General features: G+C 36.5%; 1 protein-coding gene across 1 annotated transcript in view; it reads left to right on the top strand.

Moving 5' to 3' along the window:
- The window catches only part of Copg2 (COPI coat complex subunit gamma 2), a 104,699-nt gene that overhangs the window by 38,104 nt on the left and 47,211 nt on the right, over positions 1-19,384 (top strand). The window contains exons 10-15 of the mRNA XM_048340231.1: positions 7,500-7,633; positions 8,115-8,182; positions 9,637-9,825; positions 16,361-16,456; positions 16,740-16,983; positions 18,801-18,876. Coding sequence (XP_048196188.1) covers positions 7,500-7,633; positions 8,115-8,182; positions 9,637-9,825; positions 16,361-16,456; positions 16,740-16,983; positions 18,801-18,876 — 807 coding nt within the window. The remainder of the gene's footprint in view (positions 1-7,499; positions 7,634-8,114; positions 8,183-9,636; positions 9,826-16,360; positions 16,457-16,739; positions 16,984-18,800; positions 18,877-19,384) is intronic.

Raw genomic sequence — 19,384 nt, 5'->3', positions numbered from 1 at the left:
GGTATCTCAGGGTTGTTTTTATTTGCATTTCCTTTACTACCAGGGATGTTGAACATTTCCTCATATGTTTCTTTGCCATTTTTATCTCTTCTCTTGTGAGGTCTCTCTTTAGCTCCTTTGCCCATTTTCTAATTGGTTTACTGGGCTTGGAGGGGCTTAGTTTTTTGAGTTCTCTGTAGATGACAGATATTAGGCCTTTGTCTCTTGCTGTGCTGGTGAAGATCCTTTCCCATCTGGTTGGCTATCTTTCTATTTTGGTGGCTATGTCCTTAGCTGTGCAGAAACTTTTTAATTTGTAGTAGTCCCATTTGTTGAGTCTCTCCCCTATTTGTTGTGCTCCTGGGACTATATTCAGGAAGTTCCTTCCTGTGCCTATAAGTTCTAGAGTCTTTCCTACTCTTTCCTTCAGTAGTTTCAAGGATTCAGGTCTGATATTGAGGTCCATGATCCATATTGAGTTGATCTTGGTGCATGGTGATAGGCTTGGGTCTACTTTGAGTTTTCTGCATATGGCTGCCCAGTTCTCCAAGCACCAGTAGTTGAAGAGGCTATGTTTATTCCATTGTATGTCTTTAGCTCCTTTGTCGAATATCAGCTGACTGTAAGAGTGCGGTTTTATTTCTGGATCTTCAATTCTGATCCATTGGTCTTCCGGTTTGTTTTTATACCAATACCAGGCTGTTTTTGTTATGATGGCCCTATAGTAGAGCTTGAAGTCTGGTATTGTGATACCTACTGCATTGCTTTTTTTGCCTAGAATGGCTTTGGCTATTCTAGGTCTTTTGTTGTTCCATATGAATTTATGGATTGCTTTCTCTATTTCAGTGAAGAATGTGACTGGGATTTTGATAGGGATTGCATTGAATTTGTATAACAATTTGGGCAATATGGCCATTTTCACTATATTGGTTCTGCCTACCCATGAGGCATGGGAGGTCTTTCCATCTCCTTGTGTCTTCTTTATTTCCCTTATTAGATTTTTATAGTTCTCATTAAATAGGTCCGTCACGTCCTTGGTTAGGTTGATCCCTAGGTACTTTATTTTTTTTTTTGGCTACAGTAAATGGAATTGTTTCCATAGTTTCCTTTTCTGCTTGTACATTGCTGATGTACAGAAAAGCTGCTGACTTTTGTGGATTGATTTTGTATCCTGCTACTTTGCCAAAATGGTTTATTAGGTGTAGGAGTTTGGGGACTGAGTTTTTTGGGTCTTTCAGATATAAGATCATGTCGTCTGCAAATAGGGATAGCTTGATTTCTTTCTTACCGATGTGGATCTCAGTGCTGGATATTGAACTCAGGTCCTTGCACATGCTTGGCAAGCATTCCACCACTTAGCTCCATCTCCCACCCTTAGTTTTTTGAGACGGAGTTTCACTTATTAGCTCAGGCTTGCCTTGAACTCTCTGAGCCTTTTTCTGGCCTTTTCCTCTCACCTCTACTTCCCAAGTGCTGAGATTACAAGTGTATGCCACCATTTGAGAGGAAGTGTTTTGTTGCCTTGCTTAAAAAATGATTTCTTACCCAAAGTTTCCAAATACATCTTCTGTAACCATTTGCTTCAAATATTTTTTTCAATTTTCCTTTATTTTTCCAATGTGATATAAAATAGCAGTTTAATTTATTTTCTCCATACAAATACCAAAGTCTCAGCACATTTGTTGAAAGTGTATGATCAGATGTCCTCATATGTCCTCTTTCCCAATTCTGGTTCTGTCCCTGAGCCAGCAACAGTGTAATAGCTTCATAACAATGTACAGACATTGTTAACAGTTTTATTGAAGTATAACTTACAGGTGATAAAATTCATCCAATGTAAGTGTACAGTTGTATTGGTTAATTTAGTAAGTGTATAGAGTTATGCAACCATTACTGTAATGTATTTTAGAACATCTCATAAAGTTCCTTATTCTTATAGCTATTAATTCCCATGAACACCCACAGCCTTATGCAACCACTGAGCTGCCTTTTGTGTATAAGTTTTGCCTTTGTGAACATTTCATGTAAGTAGAATCACAACTACACTCACTTAACATGATTTTCAGGTCACTGTATTATAACATTGCATCCATACTTTATTCCAGACTGAATAATATTCTGTGGTGTAAATACACTAAACTTTGCTTATTTGTTCATTGGTTATTGGGAATTTGGGTTAGCTCTTTTTCTGTTACTAATAATACTGCTATGAACAGCCATGAACAAAGCTTTGTGTGGACATACACATTCTCTTGGGAAAATTCCCATAAATGGTATAACAGAATTAGGTTACATTTAAGTTTTAAAGAAATAGACAAAATGTTTTCCAAATTGGCCATACAATTTTACATCATTTATGAGAATAACAATTTTCATGATCTTCACCAACATGTGATACTCTCTGGTGAGGTCTTTAAAACAAAAACCTTTACCAGCTAATTCTGATTGGGTGCCTCTGGTTAACACTTATATTCAGCAGGCTGAGAATGGGAGAATCACAGTCAAGGCCAACCCAGACAGAAAAGTTTATGAGACCCCTTCTCAATGCAAAGCTAGATACAGTGGCATACATCTGTCATCCCTAAGCTACATGGGAGACTGAGATAGGAGGATTGCAGTTCCAGGCCAGCCTAGGCAAAAATAAAAGCTGGATGAGATCTGCTGTACCTGTGATCCCAGCCTTGACAAAAAGTCTAAAATAGGGAAGTGGCGCTGTTGCTCAACGTGCTAGAGCGCTAGCTTTGAGCAAAAGAGCTCAGGGACAGCGCCCAGGCCCTGAGTTCATTTGCCAGGACTGGCAAAAAAATAAATAAATAAAAGTTTAAAATAGGTGAATCTAAGTCTAAGTGTATTCAAGGGCAGGAAGTGAGGTCCTATCTCAAAAATAATTAGCAAAAAGCAGAACTAGAGGCCTGGCTCAGCAGTGGAGGATCTGCCTAGCAAGCCTAAGGCCCTGAATTCAAATCCCACTACTGCAAACACACAATATGTGTGTATATGTACTTGTCTAATTATATGTTTATATAGATTCTAGTGGGTATGTAGTAGTATCTCCTTCTGGTTGTAATTTCCTCTTTCCTAATCATAGTCCTTTAAAAATATAATAGATAATGGTTTTTTGTCAATTGATTTTCTTGCATATTTTAAGATGAATGTAGTTTTCATCCTTTATATGATTAATATTGTGTATAACATGAATTGATTTTCTGGCATAAAGCCAGCTTTGTATTTATGTAATTAATACCACTTCATTGTGAGGCATAATTCTTTTTATGTATAACTGATATTTTGTTAGTGATGCTTAAGCCCATGTTAAGATATGTTCTTAGTATAACTGAAGGCTTATCAGTTTTGTTATCTTTTCAAGGAACTGAGTTCAGCTGGAGGTGTAGTTCATGTGGTAGAGTGCCTTCTTACTAAGCATGAGGCCCTGAGTTCAAATCTTAGTACCACCAAAAAATCAAAGAACCAACTTAGTGTGGCAGTGACTTAAAATTAAACTTTCTGTATTCTAGTCTGTTAACCTGTGTTGTATTTTTTACTATTTTCTTTTCTTCAGCTTGCTATAAGCTCTTTACTCTTCATTTCCTAATTTTTTTTAATGTACAACAAGTTATTGAGACTATCTCTATTTTCTGACATAGGTTTAAAAAAATTAGAAAGTCCCTTGTAACCATTGCTTTAGGCAAAACCCTTAGATTTGATTTGTTATGCTATTTTTATTCAGCTTCAAATGTTTCATTTCCTATTTGATTTCTTATGGGTTATTTACAAGTATGCTATTTAATCTTTAGTATTTGGGGATTTCCTTGAGTTCTGTTGGTGATTTATAATTTAATTCAGATACGATTTGAGAACATGCTTTGTATGATTTCTGTCCTCTCAAAAGAGAAGACAGAGGTTTGTTTTATAATCTGGCGCATATCTTTGGGAGTGGCCCATATGTACATGGAACAGATGTATATTTTACAGTTAGTCTTTGGGCTGACTGTTTTATATTATCAAGTTGAATTGTTTGATGGTGTTGATCAAAGCTTCTGTATCTTTGGTGATTTTTTTAATTTTGTCTGTTATCGAATGAGTTTAAACAACTTTAACCATTATTCTTTTTTCAAATTTTTATTATCTAACTGATGTACAGAGAGGTTACAGTTTCATATGTTAAGCATTGGATACATTACTTGTACTGTTTGTTACCTCGTCCCTCATACCCCCCTTCCTCCTCCCCCTTTCCCTTTCCCCGGACCATGAGGTGTTCAGTTCACTTAGACCAAACAGTTTTGCAAGTATTGCTTTTGTAGTTGTTTTTCTTTTTTTACCCTGTGTCTCTCAATTTTGGTATTCCCTTTCAATTTCCTAGTTCTAATACCAGTATACATTTAACCATTATTTTTAAGTGCTCTTTACTTTTGTCAGTTCTATTCATGTATTTTGAGGTTCTGTTGTGTGTGTATGTGTGTGTTTACTTATCATTGTGATACCTTCCTTATGTACTTCTTTATCATTGTGAAATGCCTGTTGGTGTCAATATTGTATAATATTAGTATAGCTATTCATATTCTTATAGTTGCTGTCCGAATGGCATATTTTGTTATATATTTTTATTTTGTTATTTATTTATTTATTTTTTGCCGGTCTTGGGGCTTGAACTCAGGGCCTAGGTTCTGTCCCTGAGCTTCTTTTGCTCAAGGCTAGTACTCTACCACTTGAGCCACAGCGCTCCTTCTGGCTTTTATCTTCATGGTTTATTGGAGAAGAGTCTTACGAACTTTCCTTCCCCAGGTTGGCTTTGAATTGTGATCCTCAACTCTCAGCTTCCTGAGTAGGTAGGATTATCAGCTGACCCACCAGTGCCTGACCATCTTTTTATTTTTATTGTACTTAAATAATGTCTTTTAACAGTTGGATCTTGTTTGTTGTTGTTTTTACTAGTCCTAAGGGTTGAACTCAGGGCCTGCCTGGGATGGCTTCAAACCTCATTCTTCAGATGTCAGCCTCCTGAGTAGCTAGGATTACAGGTGTGAGCCACCAGTGCCCAGCTTTGGATCTTGGGTTTTTTTGTTTGTTTGCTTGCTTGTTTGTTTTTAAACATTGTCACTCTGTGTTTTTGTTGAAGTGTTTAGACCTTTGACATTCAATATAATTCTTGATATTATTGGTTTTACCCATGCCATCTAGCTGTTTGTTAAAGTTTTGCTGCTCATGTTCCTCTCATCCTCTTTGTTGGCTAAGTTAGCTAAGTATTTTTAATGTTTCACTTTAATCCCTCTTCAGTATTTTAGTCATTTATTTTAGAAGTTGCTGTAAGGATTAGAATATACACTTGAACTTAGCAAAATTTATTTCAGATTACTATTAATTCCAGTAAAATGTTGAATCTGTTTTTTGTTTTTGTTTTTGTTTTTTTGGTCATGGGGCTTGAACTCAGAGCCTGGGCACTGCCCCTGATCTGTTTTGTTCAAGGCTAGCACTCTACCACTTTGAGCCACAGCTTCAGCTTTTTGGTGGTTAATTGGAGATAAGAGTCTCATAGACTTTCTTTGCCCAGGCTGGCTTTGAACTGTGATCCTCAAATTTCAGCCTCTTGAGTAGCTAGGAATATAGGTGTGAGCCACCAGCGCCCAGCAAAATATTGAATCTTTATTCTAATAAAGTCTTACTTCCTTTTTCTTCCTGTTTGCTATTACTATCATGTATGTTCTATGTATGTGTTGTAAATCCACTAAGATAATGATGGCTTTTTGTAATTTCATCTTTTAATAATTAGAAAAGATATGAGAAAAACATCTAGAATGTTTTTTATGAACTCAACATATGTACCATTTCAAGGGCTCCTTATTTTCTCCTGGTTATTCAATGTCATCTTTCGTCTCTCAGCTAAAAAGTGATCTTTCAGAGTATTTAGTAAATAAAGACTTTTAGTATTAAACTCATTCTTTGCTTATGTAGGAATGTATTTGTTAGCCTTCATTTTGGGAAGATATTTTGCTAGATACAGAAGTCTTCTCTTTTGCCTTTAGTATTTTGTTCTGTTTCCTGTGACAATACTAATTGTCATAATACAATACTAATTGTATTGATTTTTCTTTAAACAATGTGACATGTTGTTATCTTGTTGATGTCAAGATATATATTTTTATTTTATATATTCAACAGTTGGCTGATGGTATATCATATATATTTATCCTGCTTGAGATTTATTCTGTTGTGCCCAAGAGGTTCAACAAATTTGTGTTGAGATTTATAGTTTTCATCAAGTTTAGGAGGTTTTCAGTTACTGTTTTTTTAGATCTTTCACTTCTTTGTCTCTTTTCCTTTCCTTCTAGGATTCATATGCAAAATTGATACTCTTGTTCAACCCTCTGTTCATTTTTTCCTTTTATTTTTTCATTTGTTTTTCTTGATGTTTTATCTCAGTTTACCTGAGATAAAGTCTATCTTCAGTTTTGTTGGTTCTTTTATTTGTGAGTACAAATCTGCTATTGTACCTCCCTAGTTAATTTTCCATTCCATCATACTTTTCAAATCCAAAACTTTATATGGTTTCTTTAAAAATATCATATCTCTTTTTTGATACTTTCTCTTTGGTGGAATGTCATGTTATAATTCCCTTTTATTCAGTAGACATGGTTTCCTTTAATTCTGTGAACATATTTGTTTAGCTGATTGAAAGTTCTTGCATAATAAGTCAAACATCTGGGCTTTCTTAGGGATAATGTCTACTGATTGATTTTTTTTCTTTTGGCCATAGTTCATGGTTCCTTCTTTTGTCTTATAATTTTTTGTTTTAAATTTAATTAATTAATTAATGCAGGTCTTGGGGGTTGAACTCAGGGCCTGGGCACTGCTATCCCAAGCTGATGATCTACCACTTGAGCCACAGCTTCACTTTTGGTCTTTTGATGATTGGTTGGAAATAAGAGTCTCACAAACTTTCTTGTCTGAGCTGGCTTTGAACTACTAGCCTCAGATCTCAGCCTCCTGAGAAACTAGGATTACAGACATGCAGTTCCAGTGCCTGGCTTAATTTTTTTGTTGTTGTTAAAATATGATTATGTAGTTTTCCTCCTTTTTATTATTAATGTGATATATATTTATGTATATGTATACATGTGCACACACACAACATGAATTCATTTTATGATGATTTTGCTAGTCTGCTGGCTTTCATCGTTTCAATGGTTGAGGCTGCTGATTTCAGTACAATGGATTTGGGGAGGTGAAAGTGGGAACTGGGACTAGGGGAAGTTATACATCTAAAAAGCTCACTGTTCTTGCCAAGATTAAGGTGTTTTTCTTGAATAAATGCTGGCAGGATTGTTACTAGTCTTTGGTTAAATTCTATACTTCTGGAACAGATTGGTTTGACTTTTTTTTTCATTGCCTTTTGGAGATACGAATTTTCAGCAGTCATTTTTCCACCAGTCCCAAACTGCATCTCTGTCTAGCATGCTTTTAACTGTTATGCCTCTTGACTCTATTTGATATCTAAACAATGTCTTATATTAACTTGTTGGCAGCCATGAAAGTCCACTCTTTGATTTCATTGAGAGCTGTTTGCGAAATAAACATGAAATGGTAGTTTATGAAGCTGCTTCTGCTATCATCCATCTTCCTAAATGTACTGCCAGAGAGTTGGCTCCTGCCGTTTCAGGTTAGTGTGACTGGATGGCTGCTTTGTTGATGTTTTTAAGTTTTAATCTCAATAGATCCGCAGACTAGGATAATTCTTTAGAATTCGTTTTGCAATCTGATAGCTTCTGTGTAATTTATTTGAATTGGTTTTTACTTGTTTCTTTTTTGAAGGTTTTGTTTCCCTACATAAAACTTTGGAAAGAACTCTAGAGGACAAATAAACGTAATGTTTTTAGTTTTTTAATGTTCAGAGAGCCCATTTGCTCTCAAAACCATTAATATTTCTGTCATTTACATTCAAGTGGACATATTAATATGGACAAAAGGAAGCTTATTGGAGTCTTAAATAGCTGAATAAAAAGTGATTTTTCTATTTTTGATTCATTTACATATGAGTTTTGATGCTGTGAAATGAATATGATTTACTATGGATCACATGTTCAGCTATGTGATAGATAATGAAATGAACAGTATTCACAGTGATCTTGTTGCTGTTTTAGTTCTTCAACTTTTCTGCAGCTCTCCTAAGCCGGCTTTGAGATATGCTGCTGTAAGGACCTTAAACAAGGTAGGTGTCCCTTTGCTAACCACAAGCTTATGTCAATATTTGAGAACCTTAAATGTGAATCATTCAGCTTTTCTTCAAGCTTATCATGTATGATTTATGGACATTAGCTCTATAAAACCTCATTTTTTGCCTTAGGTATGGCCATTTTTGCTATTGTTCAGTAGAAATTTATAACTGATTTGAAAGTATTTTGTGTTCAGGAGTTACACTGTTGATTAGTATGTTAGCCATTCACTACAAATCAGTACTTAAATAATTAAAATTAAATAGGAGCTTCAGTTCTTTAGTCATTGTGATCATACTTCCTGTACTCCTAAGCCACATGTGGTTAGTGGTTATTGTTGGACAGTGCAGATATTGAACTGTTATAATTGTATAGCCACCAAACTCAGAATGTACATGTTTATGAATTATCTGGGGAAAGATAATTTGGTGTTATCTCTTACATACTACTTCCACTGGTCCTAGGCAACCTTCCACCATAAAGACACACTGATATTTCTACACAAAACCTGTGGCTATCCTTGCAGAGTAGGATAAGTAGACTTTTTCATTCATTTGGGTTTGATGAGGATGCTTTACAGAATTGTGAGTTATAGATTTTAGAGCTAGCAGAGAGGAGGAACAGGTTCGCCCAGTGACCATGGTATTCAGGTGTGACTACAGCTCACTTGTTTAATTACAGGAGTTTTCTAAGTAATAAGGTTTAACCATCTTTCTTGAGCAGTATGGTAGCTTCTGTTCTTAGAGATGTTAACATCTAGCAGAGTAGACACTTGTGGACATATGTTCTATAAGGAAATATAGGCCAACTATAATAAAAGGCTAATGTTGTTATAAAGATAACAAACGAGAGCCTAACAAGAGAGAACTGTGCTTGCTATATGGTGGCAGTTGTTCATTTATCAAAGGATATATTATATCTGATGAATCTTATGAATTGAAAACATTCTCCCTAAATTAATTACCTTTTTAAATTTTGTCAATACGTGGTGTTTGGATTCGTGGTCCTGTGCTTGCAGGGCTGGTATTCTGTTGTTGAGCCACATCTCCAGCCACGTTTGTACTGGTTATTTTTGAGATAGGGTCTCATTTCCTGCCCAGGCATATACCCACTCCCCTCACCCCCCCCCCACTCCCCTCACCCCCCCCCCCCCCGCATAAAACTAGGATGGTAGATACTTGCCACTACATCTAGCTATTGGTCAAGAACAGTTCTCTTTTTTTTTTTCCTTTATTTGACACTGGCTAGCCTTGAACTGCTATCCTCTATCTCAGCTTCCCAGCTAGCTAGGAGGATTACAAACATGAGTCTACTATGCTCATTTAAAATAATTGCTTTTCACTTAAACTGTCCCCTTTGTATTGCCACTTACCTTTATTAAAGTTAAAGGTTTGGTCTAGCCTTTATCAACAGCAAGGTGTTTACTTTTTCTTTTTTGTCCTTTCACAAGGTGGCAATGAAGCATCCCTCTGCTGTTACTGCTTGCAACCTGGACTTAGAAAATCTCATCACAGACTCAAACAGAAGTATTGCTACCCTAGCCATTACTACCCTACTTAAAACCGGAAGCGAGAGCAGTGTGGACAGGCTCATGAAGCAGATTTCTTCTTTTGTGTCTGAAATCTCAGATGAGTTTAAGGTAAGAGTTTAAAGATGGCCGTGTGGTTTGTGTGTTTGTTTTTTAAACAGTTTCTTTTGAGGAATAGAGGTTTCTAATTTTTATGTGCTCTAACATCAATTTTCTTCTTTCATGGTTATAGCTATGTGCTATCTAAATAACTCCTGTCTATTTCCAAGTCATAAAGATAGCCTTTATCTTTCTCATGATTTATTAAAAATGCTTTATGGTTTTAGCTTTTACATTTTGACCCAACTTAAATTAATGTGTGTGATATGTTCAATGTTTTCCTATATGAATACTGATACTTTGGGTAATTTGTTGAAAATACTTTGTCTCCTCTTTAGTCTGCTTTGACTTTTTTTATGTAAAGCAAATAACCAAATTATTATTTAATACTAATATATAATGTTTATTTACTTTTCCATGTCAACTCGGTACCAAGTGACCTTGCTGAGTTCTTTTAGTGGTTCTAATTGTAATGCACATTCCTTTGGGTTATCCATATAAATATTCATGTCTTCTATGAATGGAGACAGTTTTACTTTATTTCCAAATGACTTGCCTTTCTTTCCTCTTGCCTTATTAAAACAGGGAATATTTCCAATATAGTATTGAATAGAACTGGTGGGGATGTGGTAGAGACTGATCAAAGAACACTGAGTTTCAGTTAAGAAAATAATAGAAGGACTGTTGTTTGTTCTTAATACTCAGCCATATGACATAATAGACCCTGTTACTCAGTGCTTAGTAGTGTGTGTGTGTGTGTGTGTGTGTGTGTGTGTGTGTGTGTGTGTGTGTCCTGGGGCTTGAACTCTGGGTTTGGGCGCTGTCCCTAAGGTTTTTGCTCAAAGGTACTACTCTACAACTGAGCCACAGCTTCAAGATAAGAGTCTTGGGCTGGGGATATGGCCTAGTGGCAAGAGAGCTTGCCTCGTATACATGAGGCCCTGGGTTCGATTCCCCAGCACCACATATACAGAAAATGGCCAGAAGTGGCACTGTGGCTCAAGTGGCAGAGTGCTAGCCTTGAGCAAAAGGAAGCCAGGGACAGTGCTCAGGCCCTGAGTTCAAGGCCCAGGACTGGCCAAAAAAAAAAAAAAAAAAAAGATAAGAGTCTTGCAGACTTTCTTGTTCCAGCTGTCTTTGAACCATGATTCTCAGATCTCAGCCTGCTAAGTAGCTAGGATTACAGAGATGAGCCTCCAATGTTCAGCCACTCCTAGATTTCAGAAAACAAACTTACCTTGTATATGCAAATGAACATTTGGAATCTTTGGGGAACCTTGAGAGGTTATAAAGGTGTTTTTCATAACCATTTATCAAACAAAATGGGATAGTGAGGAAAGCAGGTAAAATAACTTCAGTAAAAGGAGGTTTTAGAATAGGAATTGGCAAACTTTTCTTTAAAGGACCTTAAAATATTTTAAGCTTTCTGGGTTTCTCTATTTTCCGTTGCCTATTCTTGTTTTGTGTGTTGGGGGGAGGGTGTTTGTTTTTGTACTATGTATGGAGTCTCATACTTGCTAGGTAGATGCTCTACCACTGGGACATCTTTTAAGTTATTATTTTTTATTGTTTTTTTCAGGTAATATTTTCTGTGTTTTGTGTGAGTACTTTGAAATTGTGTGTGATTCCCTCTAATTATGCTTTTCTTATAGCTGGGGTGACAGGCACACACCGCTATGTGGCCAGCCAGCCTTTTTATTGAGATAGGGCCTTCGCTAGCCTTTTTGCCCAGGCCAGCCACAAAATGTGAGCCTATCACCTCTGCCTCCCAAGCAGTTGGGATTATAAACGTGAGCCACCATGCTGGGTCTGTTTTTGTTATTTTCTTTACAAGTCTTTAAAAAGTTAAAACCACCTCTGGTTTGTACTATCTATGGTACAAAAAAATAGGATGCAAGCTCAACATAGAGTGGTTTGTGCCTGTAATCCCAGCACTCAGGAGGCTAAGGCAGGAGGATCATAAGTTTGAGGCCAGCCTAGCTATCAAGTTCCAGGACAGACTGAGCTTCATAGCAAGACCCAATCTTAGAGGAAAGGAAGGGTGGAAAGAAAAGAGGAATGCAGACAGTTTGAGAACATTTAAAAGTTTAGAACATTAACGTACACAAAGAAAATGTTGGTGAGGATATGGTATAGTAGGATTCTTTATATATACTCGTGTAAAACTTGTTTTGAAAGCAATCTAACAATATCTAGGAAAATTGAAGATGTATGCTCTCTTCTTCTTCTTCCTCTTCTTTTTTTTTTTTTTTTGTGAGACAAAGTTTTTCTGTGTAGCTTAGGCTAGCCTCAAACTTACAATCCTTCTCCCTCAGCCTTCTGAGTGCTGGGTTAAGTGTGTGCCACTATGCTTGACTGATGAAGTATAATCTAAAAAGAAATTTTACTTTGGGAATCATAGGATCACTTCAGGCATGAACATAATATGCGTTATTTTTTTGTAAAAATGTTGAGCAAATTGCAGAGGTCTATGCAATATAGCATTTGCATAAATACTTTAAAAAAAGCAAAACTAAACTATGTATATTATTTGGGGACACATTAAGTAAACTGAAGAAAAGCCAGGAAATAGTGAAAGCTCTTCAGGGCAGTGATCTTGTCTGGGAAGGAAACAATCAGAAGAGGTAGAGGAGAACATTTGTGAATTTGAGATAATAGAACTTCTGTTTTTTTGGGGGTTTTTTGGCCAGTCCTGGGCCTTGGACTCAGGGCCTGAGCACTGTCCCTGGCTTCTTTCTGCTCAAGGCTAGCACTATGCCACCTGAGCCACAGCGCCCCTTCTGGCCGTTTTCCATATATGTGGTGCTGGGGAATCGAACGGAGAGCTTCATGTGTAGGAGGCAAGCACTCTTGCCACTAGGCCATATTCCCAGCCCCAGAACTTCTGTTTTAAAAACATATAACAAAATACATTTGTTTTTTTCTAAGTTGTTAAATATATATCATTTATACTACTTGTTTGTGAAACATGACATAAAAAGAGTTGCAAAAAATTATAAAGCCATTTCAAGTTGTTAGGCCAAACTCTATAATTGGCATTACCTTTTCCTATATCACTAATTTACCCATAGTTTTAAGTTTGTAAAATAAATCCTGTTATGTTGTGAGATACTAAGTACTATTAAACGTCATCTGTGGTTTTTAAATATTTTTAGTTCTTATTTTCTATGACTGTGTACAAAGGGATTGATCATTAACCAATATAAATACCATTGTTTTCATTGGATAGATGTGCTCTGTTAGACTCCTACTATGTTTTCCGAAAGTATTTCTCCATTATTTAGTGCCTTCTAAAGGGGAGCCTTTTAGGAAGGAAATAAGGAAAACAAAATAGACATTGTTGGAAAACAAGCTTGAGAAGTGATTCATTTAAAGTTTTGAGCTATATAAAATTTCAAAAATTTTCAGTGTAAATCTAATAATCACATATAGATACTAACTACTCTTTTTCTTAGATTTGTTAGCAAGAATCACTACTGTTCATACTTGCTCCTTTGTCTTTTTTGTCCACCGGGGAGCTAGGGAAAATGTACCATTAAAAGATAACTGGCCCACTTAAGGTCACATAATAAATTACCAACATAGTCAAGACCAAAGGCTAGACTTCCTAATTTCTCAGATTTTATTATCTCTTCCATTTTACCTACTTGTCACCTAATATTTCAATATTTATAGACTTTGGCTCCTTGTTTTGTTTGCTCTTAATTATCTGTCTTTTCCAACATATTTGACTTTAGGTAATGACGGTATTAAAATAAAAAGTGAGTTTAAAATATTAAGAAAGTTCTTTAATCCTTTCTGGAGGTGAGTTGGTCTCACAGAAGAAAGAAATCAGCGGCAAATATTGCATTTTATAAAAGCAAGTTTTACTGATGTAAAAGCAAGACTATACCCTTAGAGGAAATTGAGATTGGGCTACTGGACCAAGCAGTGGAGTGCCACAAACTCCTGGACCTTAGTTGTTTTTATAGTCTGTGGAAGATTAGATATATTGAGTTTATGTACATAATTGTGGAGTTTTCTAAGAATTGAAAAGGTTTTTCCGTGAACTGGAGTACAGGGAGTGGGTTTACCTGGTAAGGTATCCTCAGTGCCAAGACTGAAGGAAGGTTCATGCATCACACCATAACTACAGTGAGATGCAGGTGAAAAGGCCTCTGGAAAACTGGTACAGTGGGGGAAGTACCTTCTGGGTGACTATTCGATGGTGTTTCTAGAAGTAGGCCACACTTCACATGTTTGTTGGTGAGACAGGTTATTTAGCAAACTGTACATAGATGTGTTGCTGTGCTTGTTCTTTGGCTTCTTTGCTTTATTGTTTTCTTTCTGCCTACTCATCCAATGTCACCCTACCTCACCACTCACCCAAAGCCAGTGCCAAGTGGATTGAGTTATGAATGTACAACGCACAATAATGAATGTTTTAGAAGAGAATGCAGGACATCTTCATGACCCTAGAGTAAGAAAAATATTTTTAACAGAAGACACAAAAGAAATTTAATAAACTAGACCTTACTAAAGCCATAAAAGAAATGCAAATCAAAACTACATTGAGATTATACCTCACCCCAGTTAGAATGGCCATTATCAAGAAAACTAATAACAGATCTGGTGGGGATGTGGCCCAAAGGAATGCTGGCAGTAGTACACTGTTAGTGGGAATGTAAACTTGTTCAACCATTTTGGGAAACAGTATAAACTCTATTAGAGAATTTCCATTTTCTATAGTCCAAAAATCCCTAACTTCACCCCCATTCAGCATGACATAGTAAGACAGAAGTCACCTCCTATTTCAGAGAAATGGAATGAAGAATCGATAGCTAGGATATAACAGTGTAGACAAAAACAATGTTTATGCTGTATGAAAGTATACAAAAAAGTCCACATCCTCGCACTCAGGAAGGGTGAAGAGAGTTTCAGCCCAGCCTGGGCTATATAGACCAGTTTCAACCAAAAAGGAAGGGAGGAGAGGAGGGAGGGAATCTGTCACTCTGGTGGTTAAGAGAATGGCCTCTAGAATGAAAACCCCTGGGTTTAAATCTTGGTTCTATCACTTATTAGATATGTGGCCCAAGATAGTCATGTGACCTATGGCTACTTTGGTTTCTTTACCTACCTATACCTTGGAGATTGTGTTAGTACTTACCTCAGAAGTCTCAATGAAATAATAAAGAGCTTATTTCAACATGAGTTGTTATTACTATTTTATGTGTATAGTATGGAAAACACTGAAAGTCCAACTTAATGTCTTAAAATCTGCACCTACTGAATGGTTGAATATTAACTGAGCTGTTTGGAATTTCTTCCTTTTTTTCCCCCCCAGTGCAGTTATATAGATCTTTCAAAGAAACAGATCCATTCGTTGCTTTGTTTTGGTATTTTCCCATTTCCATTTTAATGATTTAAGTTTAAAATGCAGCACATTTTAATACTTCCAATAGTCATAACTATACAAAACAGTATTACCTCTTCTCCCTGCACCCCACCTGTGAAGACATTTTCTGTGTGTGTGTGTGTGTGTGTGTATTAGGTTTACCTATCATTGCTTCTTAAAAAGATTGTGAACATTTTCTATTTTCTGAAAGTGTATTGTATATACTTAGTGCTGCCTGGTTTGGGGGAGACAGTTCTCTATGGGCATGTGCTTCTGTATATCTTGCAAGTTAGACACTAATTACCCCTTCTTTCTTACTCTGCCTCTTGTGTTATACAAGATGCCTTACAGCCATAGACGATTCCATGTCTTTAGGAAAAGTTTCATTTCAGCCCTAGAAAAACAGTCCTCCCTCTAAAGTAGAACACACATATGCTTACTAGCTAATGTTTTCCTTCGGAAGGGTTGGCAGGCTTACTGCCCAATGTAAAATAGTCATGTGCTGTTCCATAGTGTTCTTATCCTGTAATGCAGCCCTTTGTGGATCCAGGTATTTTCTGGCTCTCTGGATTGGTCTTAAGAGACTTGGGCCAAGGAAACTAGCCTTCAAACATTGATACTCTGCTGTAGTTGCTGTAATATACACTCTGTCATTTCTTACCTAGGGTTCTTAATTTCTACCAGCACCCATGCAGTTGTGTGAACTTAACATGTTAACTGAAAAGGAAATAAAGCCTTATGCTTCTCTTAACACTTGTCTTTAAATTTATATTAACATTCCTCTAGCTACCATTTTTTGTTAAGTAGTTTCTGGATAGGTTTCTTTTTTTCCTTTATTGGAGTCACCATATTCATGCTCTTTATCTGTCCAGCCTTGAGAATTTATAGGTGCTTATTTTCTTGGAGAGTGGCAAAATGGATGGGCTTTATTGAATGAATATCATTTTCCATTGTTTTTCAATAATTCTTTTTTGTGTGTGGGGAGTCTCCTTGTTGATCTTTTATGAAGAACCATTATTGTGATTTTAGGTAACTGTAGTGTCTTTTTGGTGTGGAGGAACTCAGGAGAAGCACACCTCCTGGCTAAGGTTGAAGATAACACTTCCTCTTTGTGTTTTACTAGATGGGGGCTACACTTATTGTGTGCTGAGTGATCTCTTCATTTTTCTGCAGGTGGTGGTTGTGCAGGCAATCAGTGCTCTCTGTCAGAAATACCCTCGCAAGCACAGTGTCATGATGACTTTTCTATCCAACATGCTTCGAGATGATGTAGGTAGACTATTTTCTAACCATAGCAAATTGCTGTCATAATTCTTATGGTTGCCATGAAATAGTCATAGTGTTTTAAGCATATGTCTTTATCAAAATTATACACTTGATGATGATTGCTGTTTTATTATTACTAAACATGTTGTTTGTATTACCACTTTGCAGAAATTTGTTTGTTGTTTATTTTAAATGGAAAGAGGGGAATAGAAATTTGAATATCATAAGTATTTCTCTAAAAAAGCGTTCTTAGAATAAATGGTGGTTATATCTTTGCCTTTGCCAGGGAGGATTTGAATACAAGCGAGCCATTGTGGACTGCATAATCAGCATTGTGGAGGAGAATCCTGAGAGTAAAGAAGCAGGTCTAGCCCACCTTTGTGAATTCATTGAGGACTGTGAACACACTGTTCTGGCTACTAAGATTCTACACTTGTTGGGCAAAGAGGGCCCCAGAACACCTGTCCCCTCCAAGTATATCCGCTTTATTTTCAATAGGGTTGTTCTGGAAAATGAGGCTGTCAGAGCTGGTAAGTCGTTGGAATTAGTAATGATGAAATTGCTTGTCTTTTGAAATACTTCACTCAAGAGAGAGATAATGAAACAGTGAAGTTGCAAGATTGATATGTTGATGGTATTGAGCCTATCCTGGGCCTCATCCAGATTTTTGCCTTGTATTACAGACAAACTTGCAGTATAAAAAGGATATTATCATGGCAGCTCCATTTTCCCCCCAGACTTACAACCATAAGCATTCATATATGTTGAATTTTTTGTGGATGTATCTGTGTTTGCTGTGTGATTATTCCTCTCTAATCCTTCTTTCCCCTTAGCTTATGAACAGGTGCACATTTCTCCCATTGAAAATGTGAGCCCTCCTGTAATTCTTTATCTCTCATTAACTCTCAACTTTATCTCTCTGAGATAAACTTAGCTGCCCTATGAACTCATTTCCATTCACTTCACAGTTGAATTTAGCCCTCTTTGAAACTTCTCTGGAGGTTTATTTTTAAATACTTATAAACTGGCTGAAGAAATTAAGTTAGGTTCTTTAATATTCTTATGTTTGTTCACCTTGTTACTTGGCTTACCACTGATCTCCCTTCTGCTCACTTGGTGCAGTAATACATCCCACTGCCTGCTTTCAACACAGGGCATTTGTACTGGTCATTCTCTCTGCCTCTAAAGTTCGTTTCTTGCCTTTTCCCTTTGGCCAATGCAACTTGATCTTAATATTTAGCTTCAGTTACTGTTAACCTTTTAGGTTACTTCTCCACTTGCAGTTCTAAGTCCTTCTGCCTGTACTTACCTAGAGTCTTGGATAGTTCTGCCAGCAACTTACTATGTTACTTTGTAGTTGTCTCTTTAGATACCTGTCTTTCCTACTGTGGTATAATTCCTTAGGATCAGAGACCCTGCTTTTAAATTTTTCTACTCTCAGCCCTACCACAATTCCTGATAGACATTAGGAAAGCCAGTGAGTCTCTTGAATGAAAGGAATAGTTTATTATTACATTTGGGGCTAGTTGTTTGAGATTAGAACTAATCATATGAGATAATATGTAAGGGGTTATAATTAGTGGAAACATAACTCACACAGAAAATATTCACATAGAAAAATATGCCTCAGCATATGAATGATGTTTACAATGTAGAGCTTTCTAGAGCCAGAAGAATTTTATTTATGCTTAAATGGATCAAAGAAGTAAGACCAAGGAGCTCTCAATAAAACAAGATACTTTATTTCCACTGAGCACCAGCTACTTGGCTAATTTATTGTTATTATAGAGGTGATATACAGAGGGGTAACATTTACATGCATCAGGTAATAAGTACATTTCCTTTCCTACAGTGTCATCTGTTCTGTCACTCTCTCCCATTCCCTTCCTTCCATCTCCACCCATGAGTTGTGTAGTTCACTTTCATCAATGTCTAGTGTGCTTCACTGCTGCACTTTTTCACCCTTTTTTATCAGATTCTGTGTCCTCCCCCCACCTTCCTACAGATGTGCACATGAATATACAATATAAGGTAAAGAATACAGAATCATCAGTAAAAGAAGAAACAAATTAAGTCCTTTGTTTCCATATTTTTGGAGTTTGTTTCAGTATGTATATTATTTTATATACATACGAAGAGGCACATGGTCATTGCACCTTTGTGATTCTCTTTTGGTCTCACTGTATATGAATATCTAGACTGCTGTGTTATTGTCATCCTAGTGCATTTTAGATCTAACTTCCATATATCAGAGAGAACATGCACACTTGGCTAGTTTTTTTTTAAAATAACTATTACTTAACTCAGACACTGATATTTATGTTGCTTCTTTTCTGTGATGTAATAGCTGCTGTGAGCGCGTTGGCTAAATTTGGGGCACAGAATGAAAGTCTTCTCCCAAGCATTCTTGTCCTCTTACAAAGGTAAGTAAAAGAATGTCCTTTAAAATTAGAATTCCACATGACTAAGTAGTGCAGTCCTCATTGTGTTATACCAGATGTTGAGCTGATAGAGTAGATATAGTAGTAGATATAGGGTAGATAGCTTTTGTTTTCTTTCTAGTACTTAGGTATGAGTGAGATATGTGTAAAATTGGAGTTCAGATTTTTCTTAAATGGTTTTAAGAAAGCAATCTAAATATATGTACTCAACTTGTATAAAAGTTGCCAACTCCTAAGAGATCTAAAATGATTCATATGAAGAGTTGAAAATAGAAGCTTTTCATGGCCTCTGTAACTCCCTGTTTAGTAAGGGAAAGACTTGCTTTAGCAAACACTGATTGCATTTTAAAATTGAAGCAGATAAACCACAAGCCAAGGCTGACTAGTTAAATGTAACAAATTGCCATTTGAACAAAAATGATGCCTAGATGCTGACTGCTGTCTTTTTTTTTTTTTTTTTTTTTTGGCCAGTCCTGGGGCTTGGACTCAG

The sequence above is a fragment of the Perognathus longimembris genome, chromosome 2 (assembly GCF_023159225.1).
Source record: "Perognathus longimembris pacificus isolate PPM17 chromosome 2, ASM2315922v1, whole genome shotgun sequence".
NCBI classification, from domain to species: domain Eukaryota; kingdom Metazoa; phylum Chordata; class Mammalia; order Rodentia; family Heteromyidae; genus Perognathus; species Perognathus longimembris.
The sequence above is the reverse complement of the archived record's forward strand: the minus strand, read 5'-3'. Positions and strand labels throughout refer to the sequence as shown.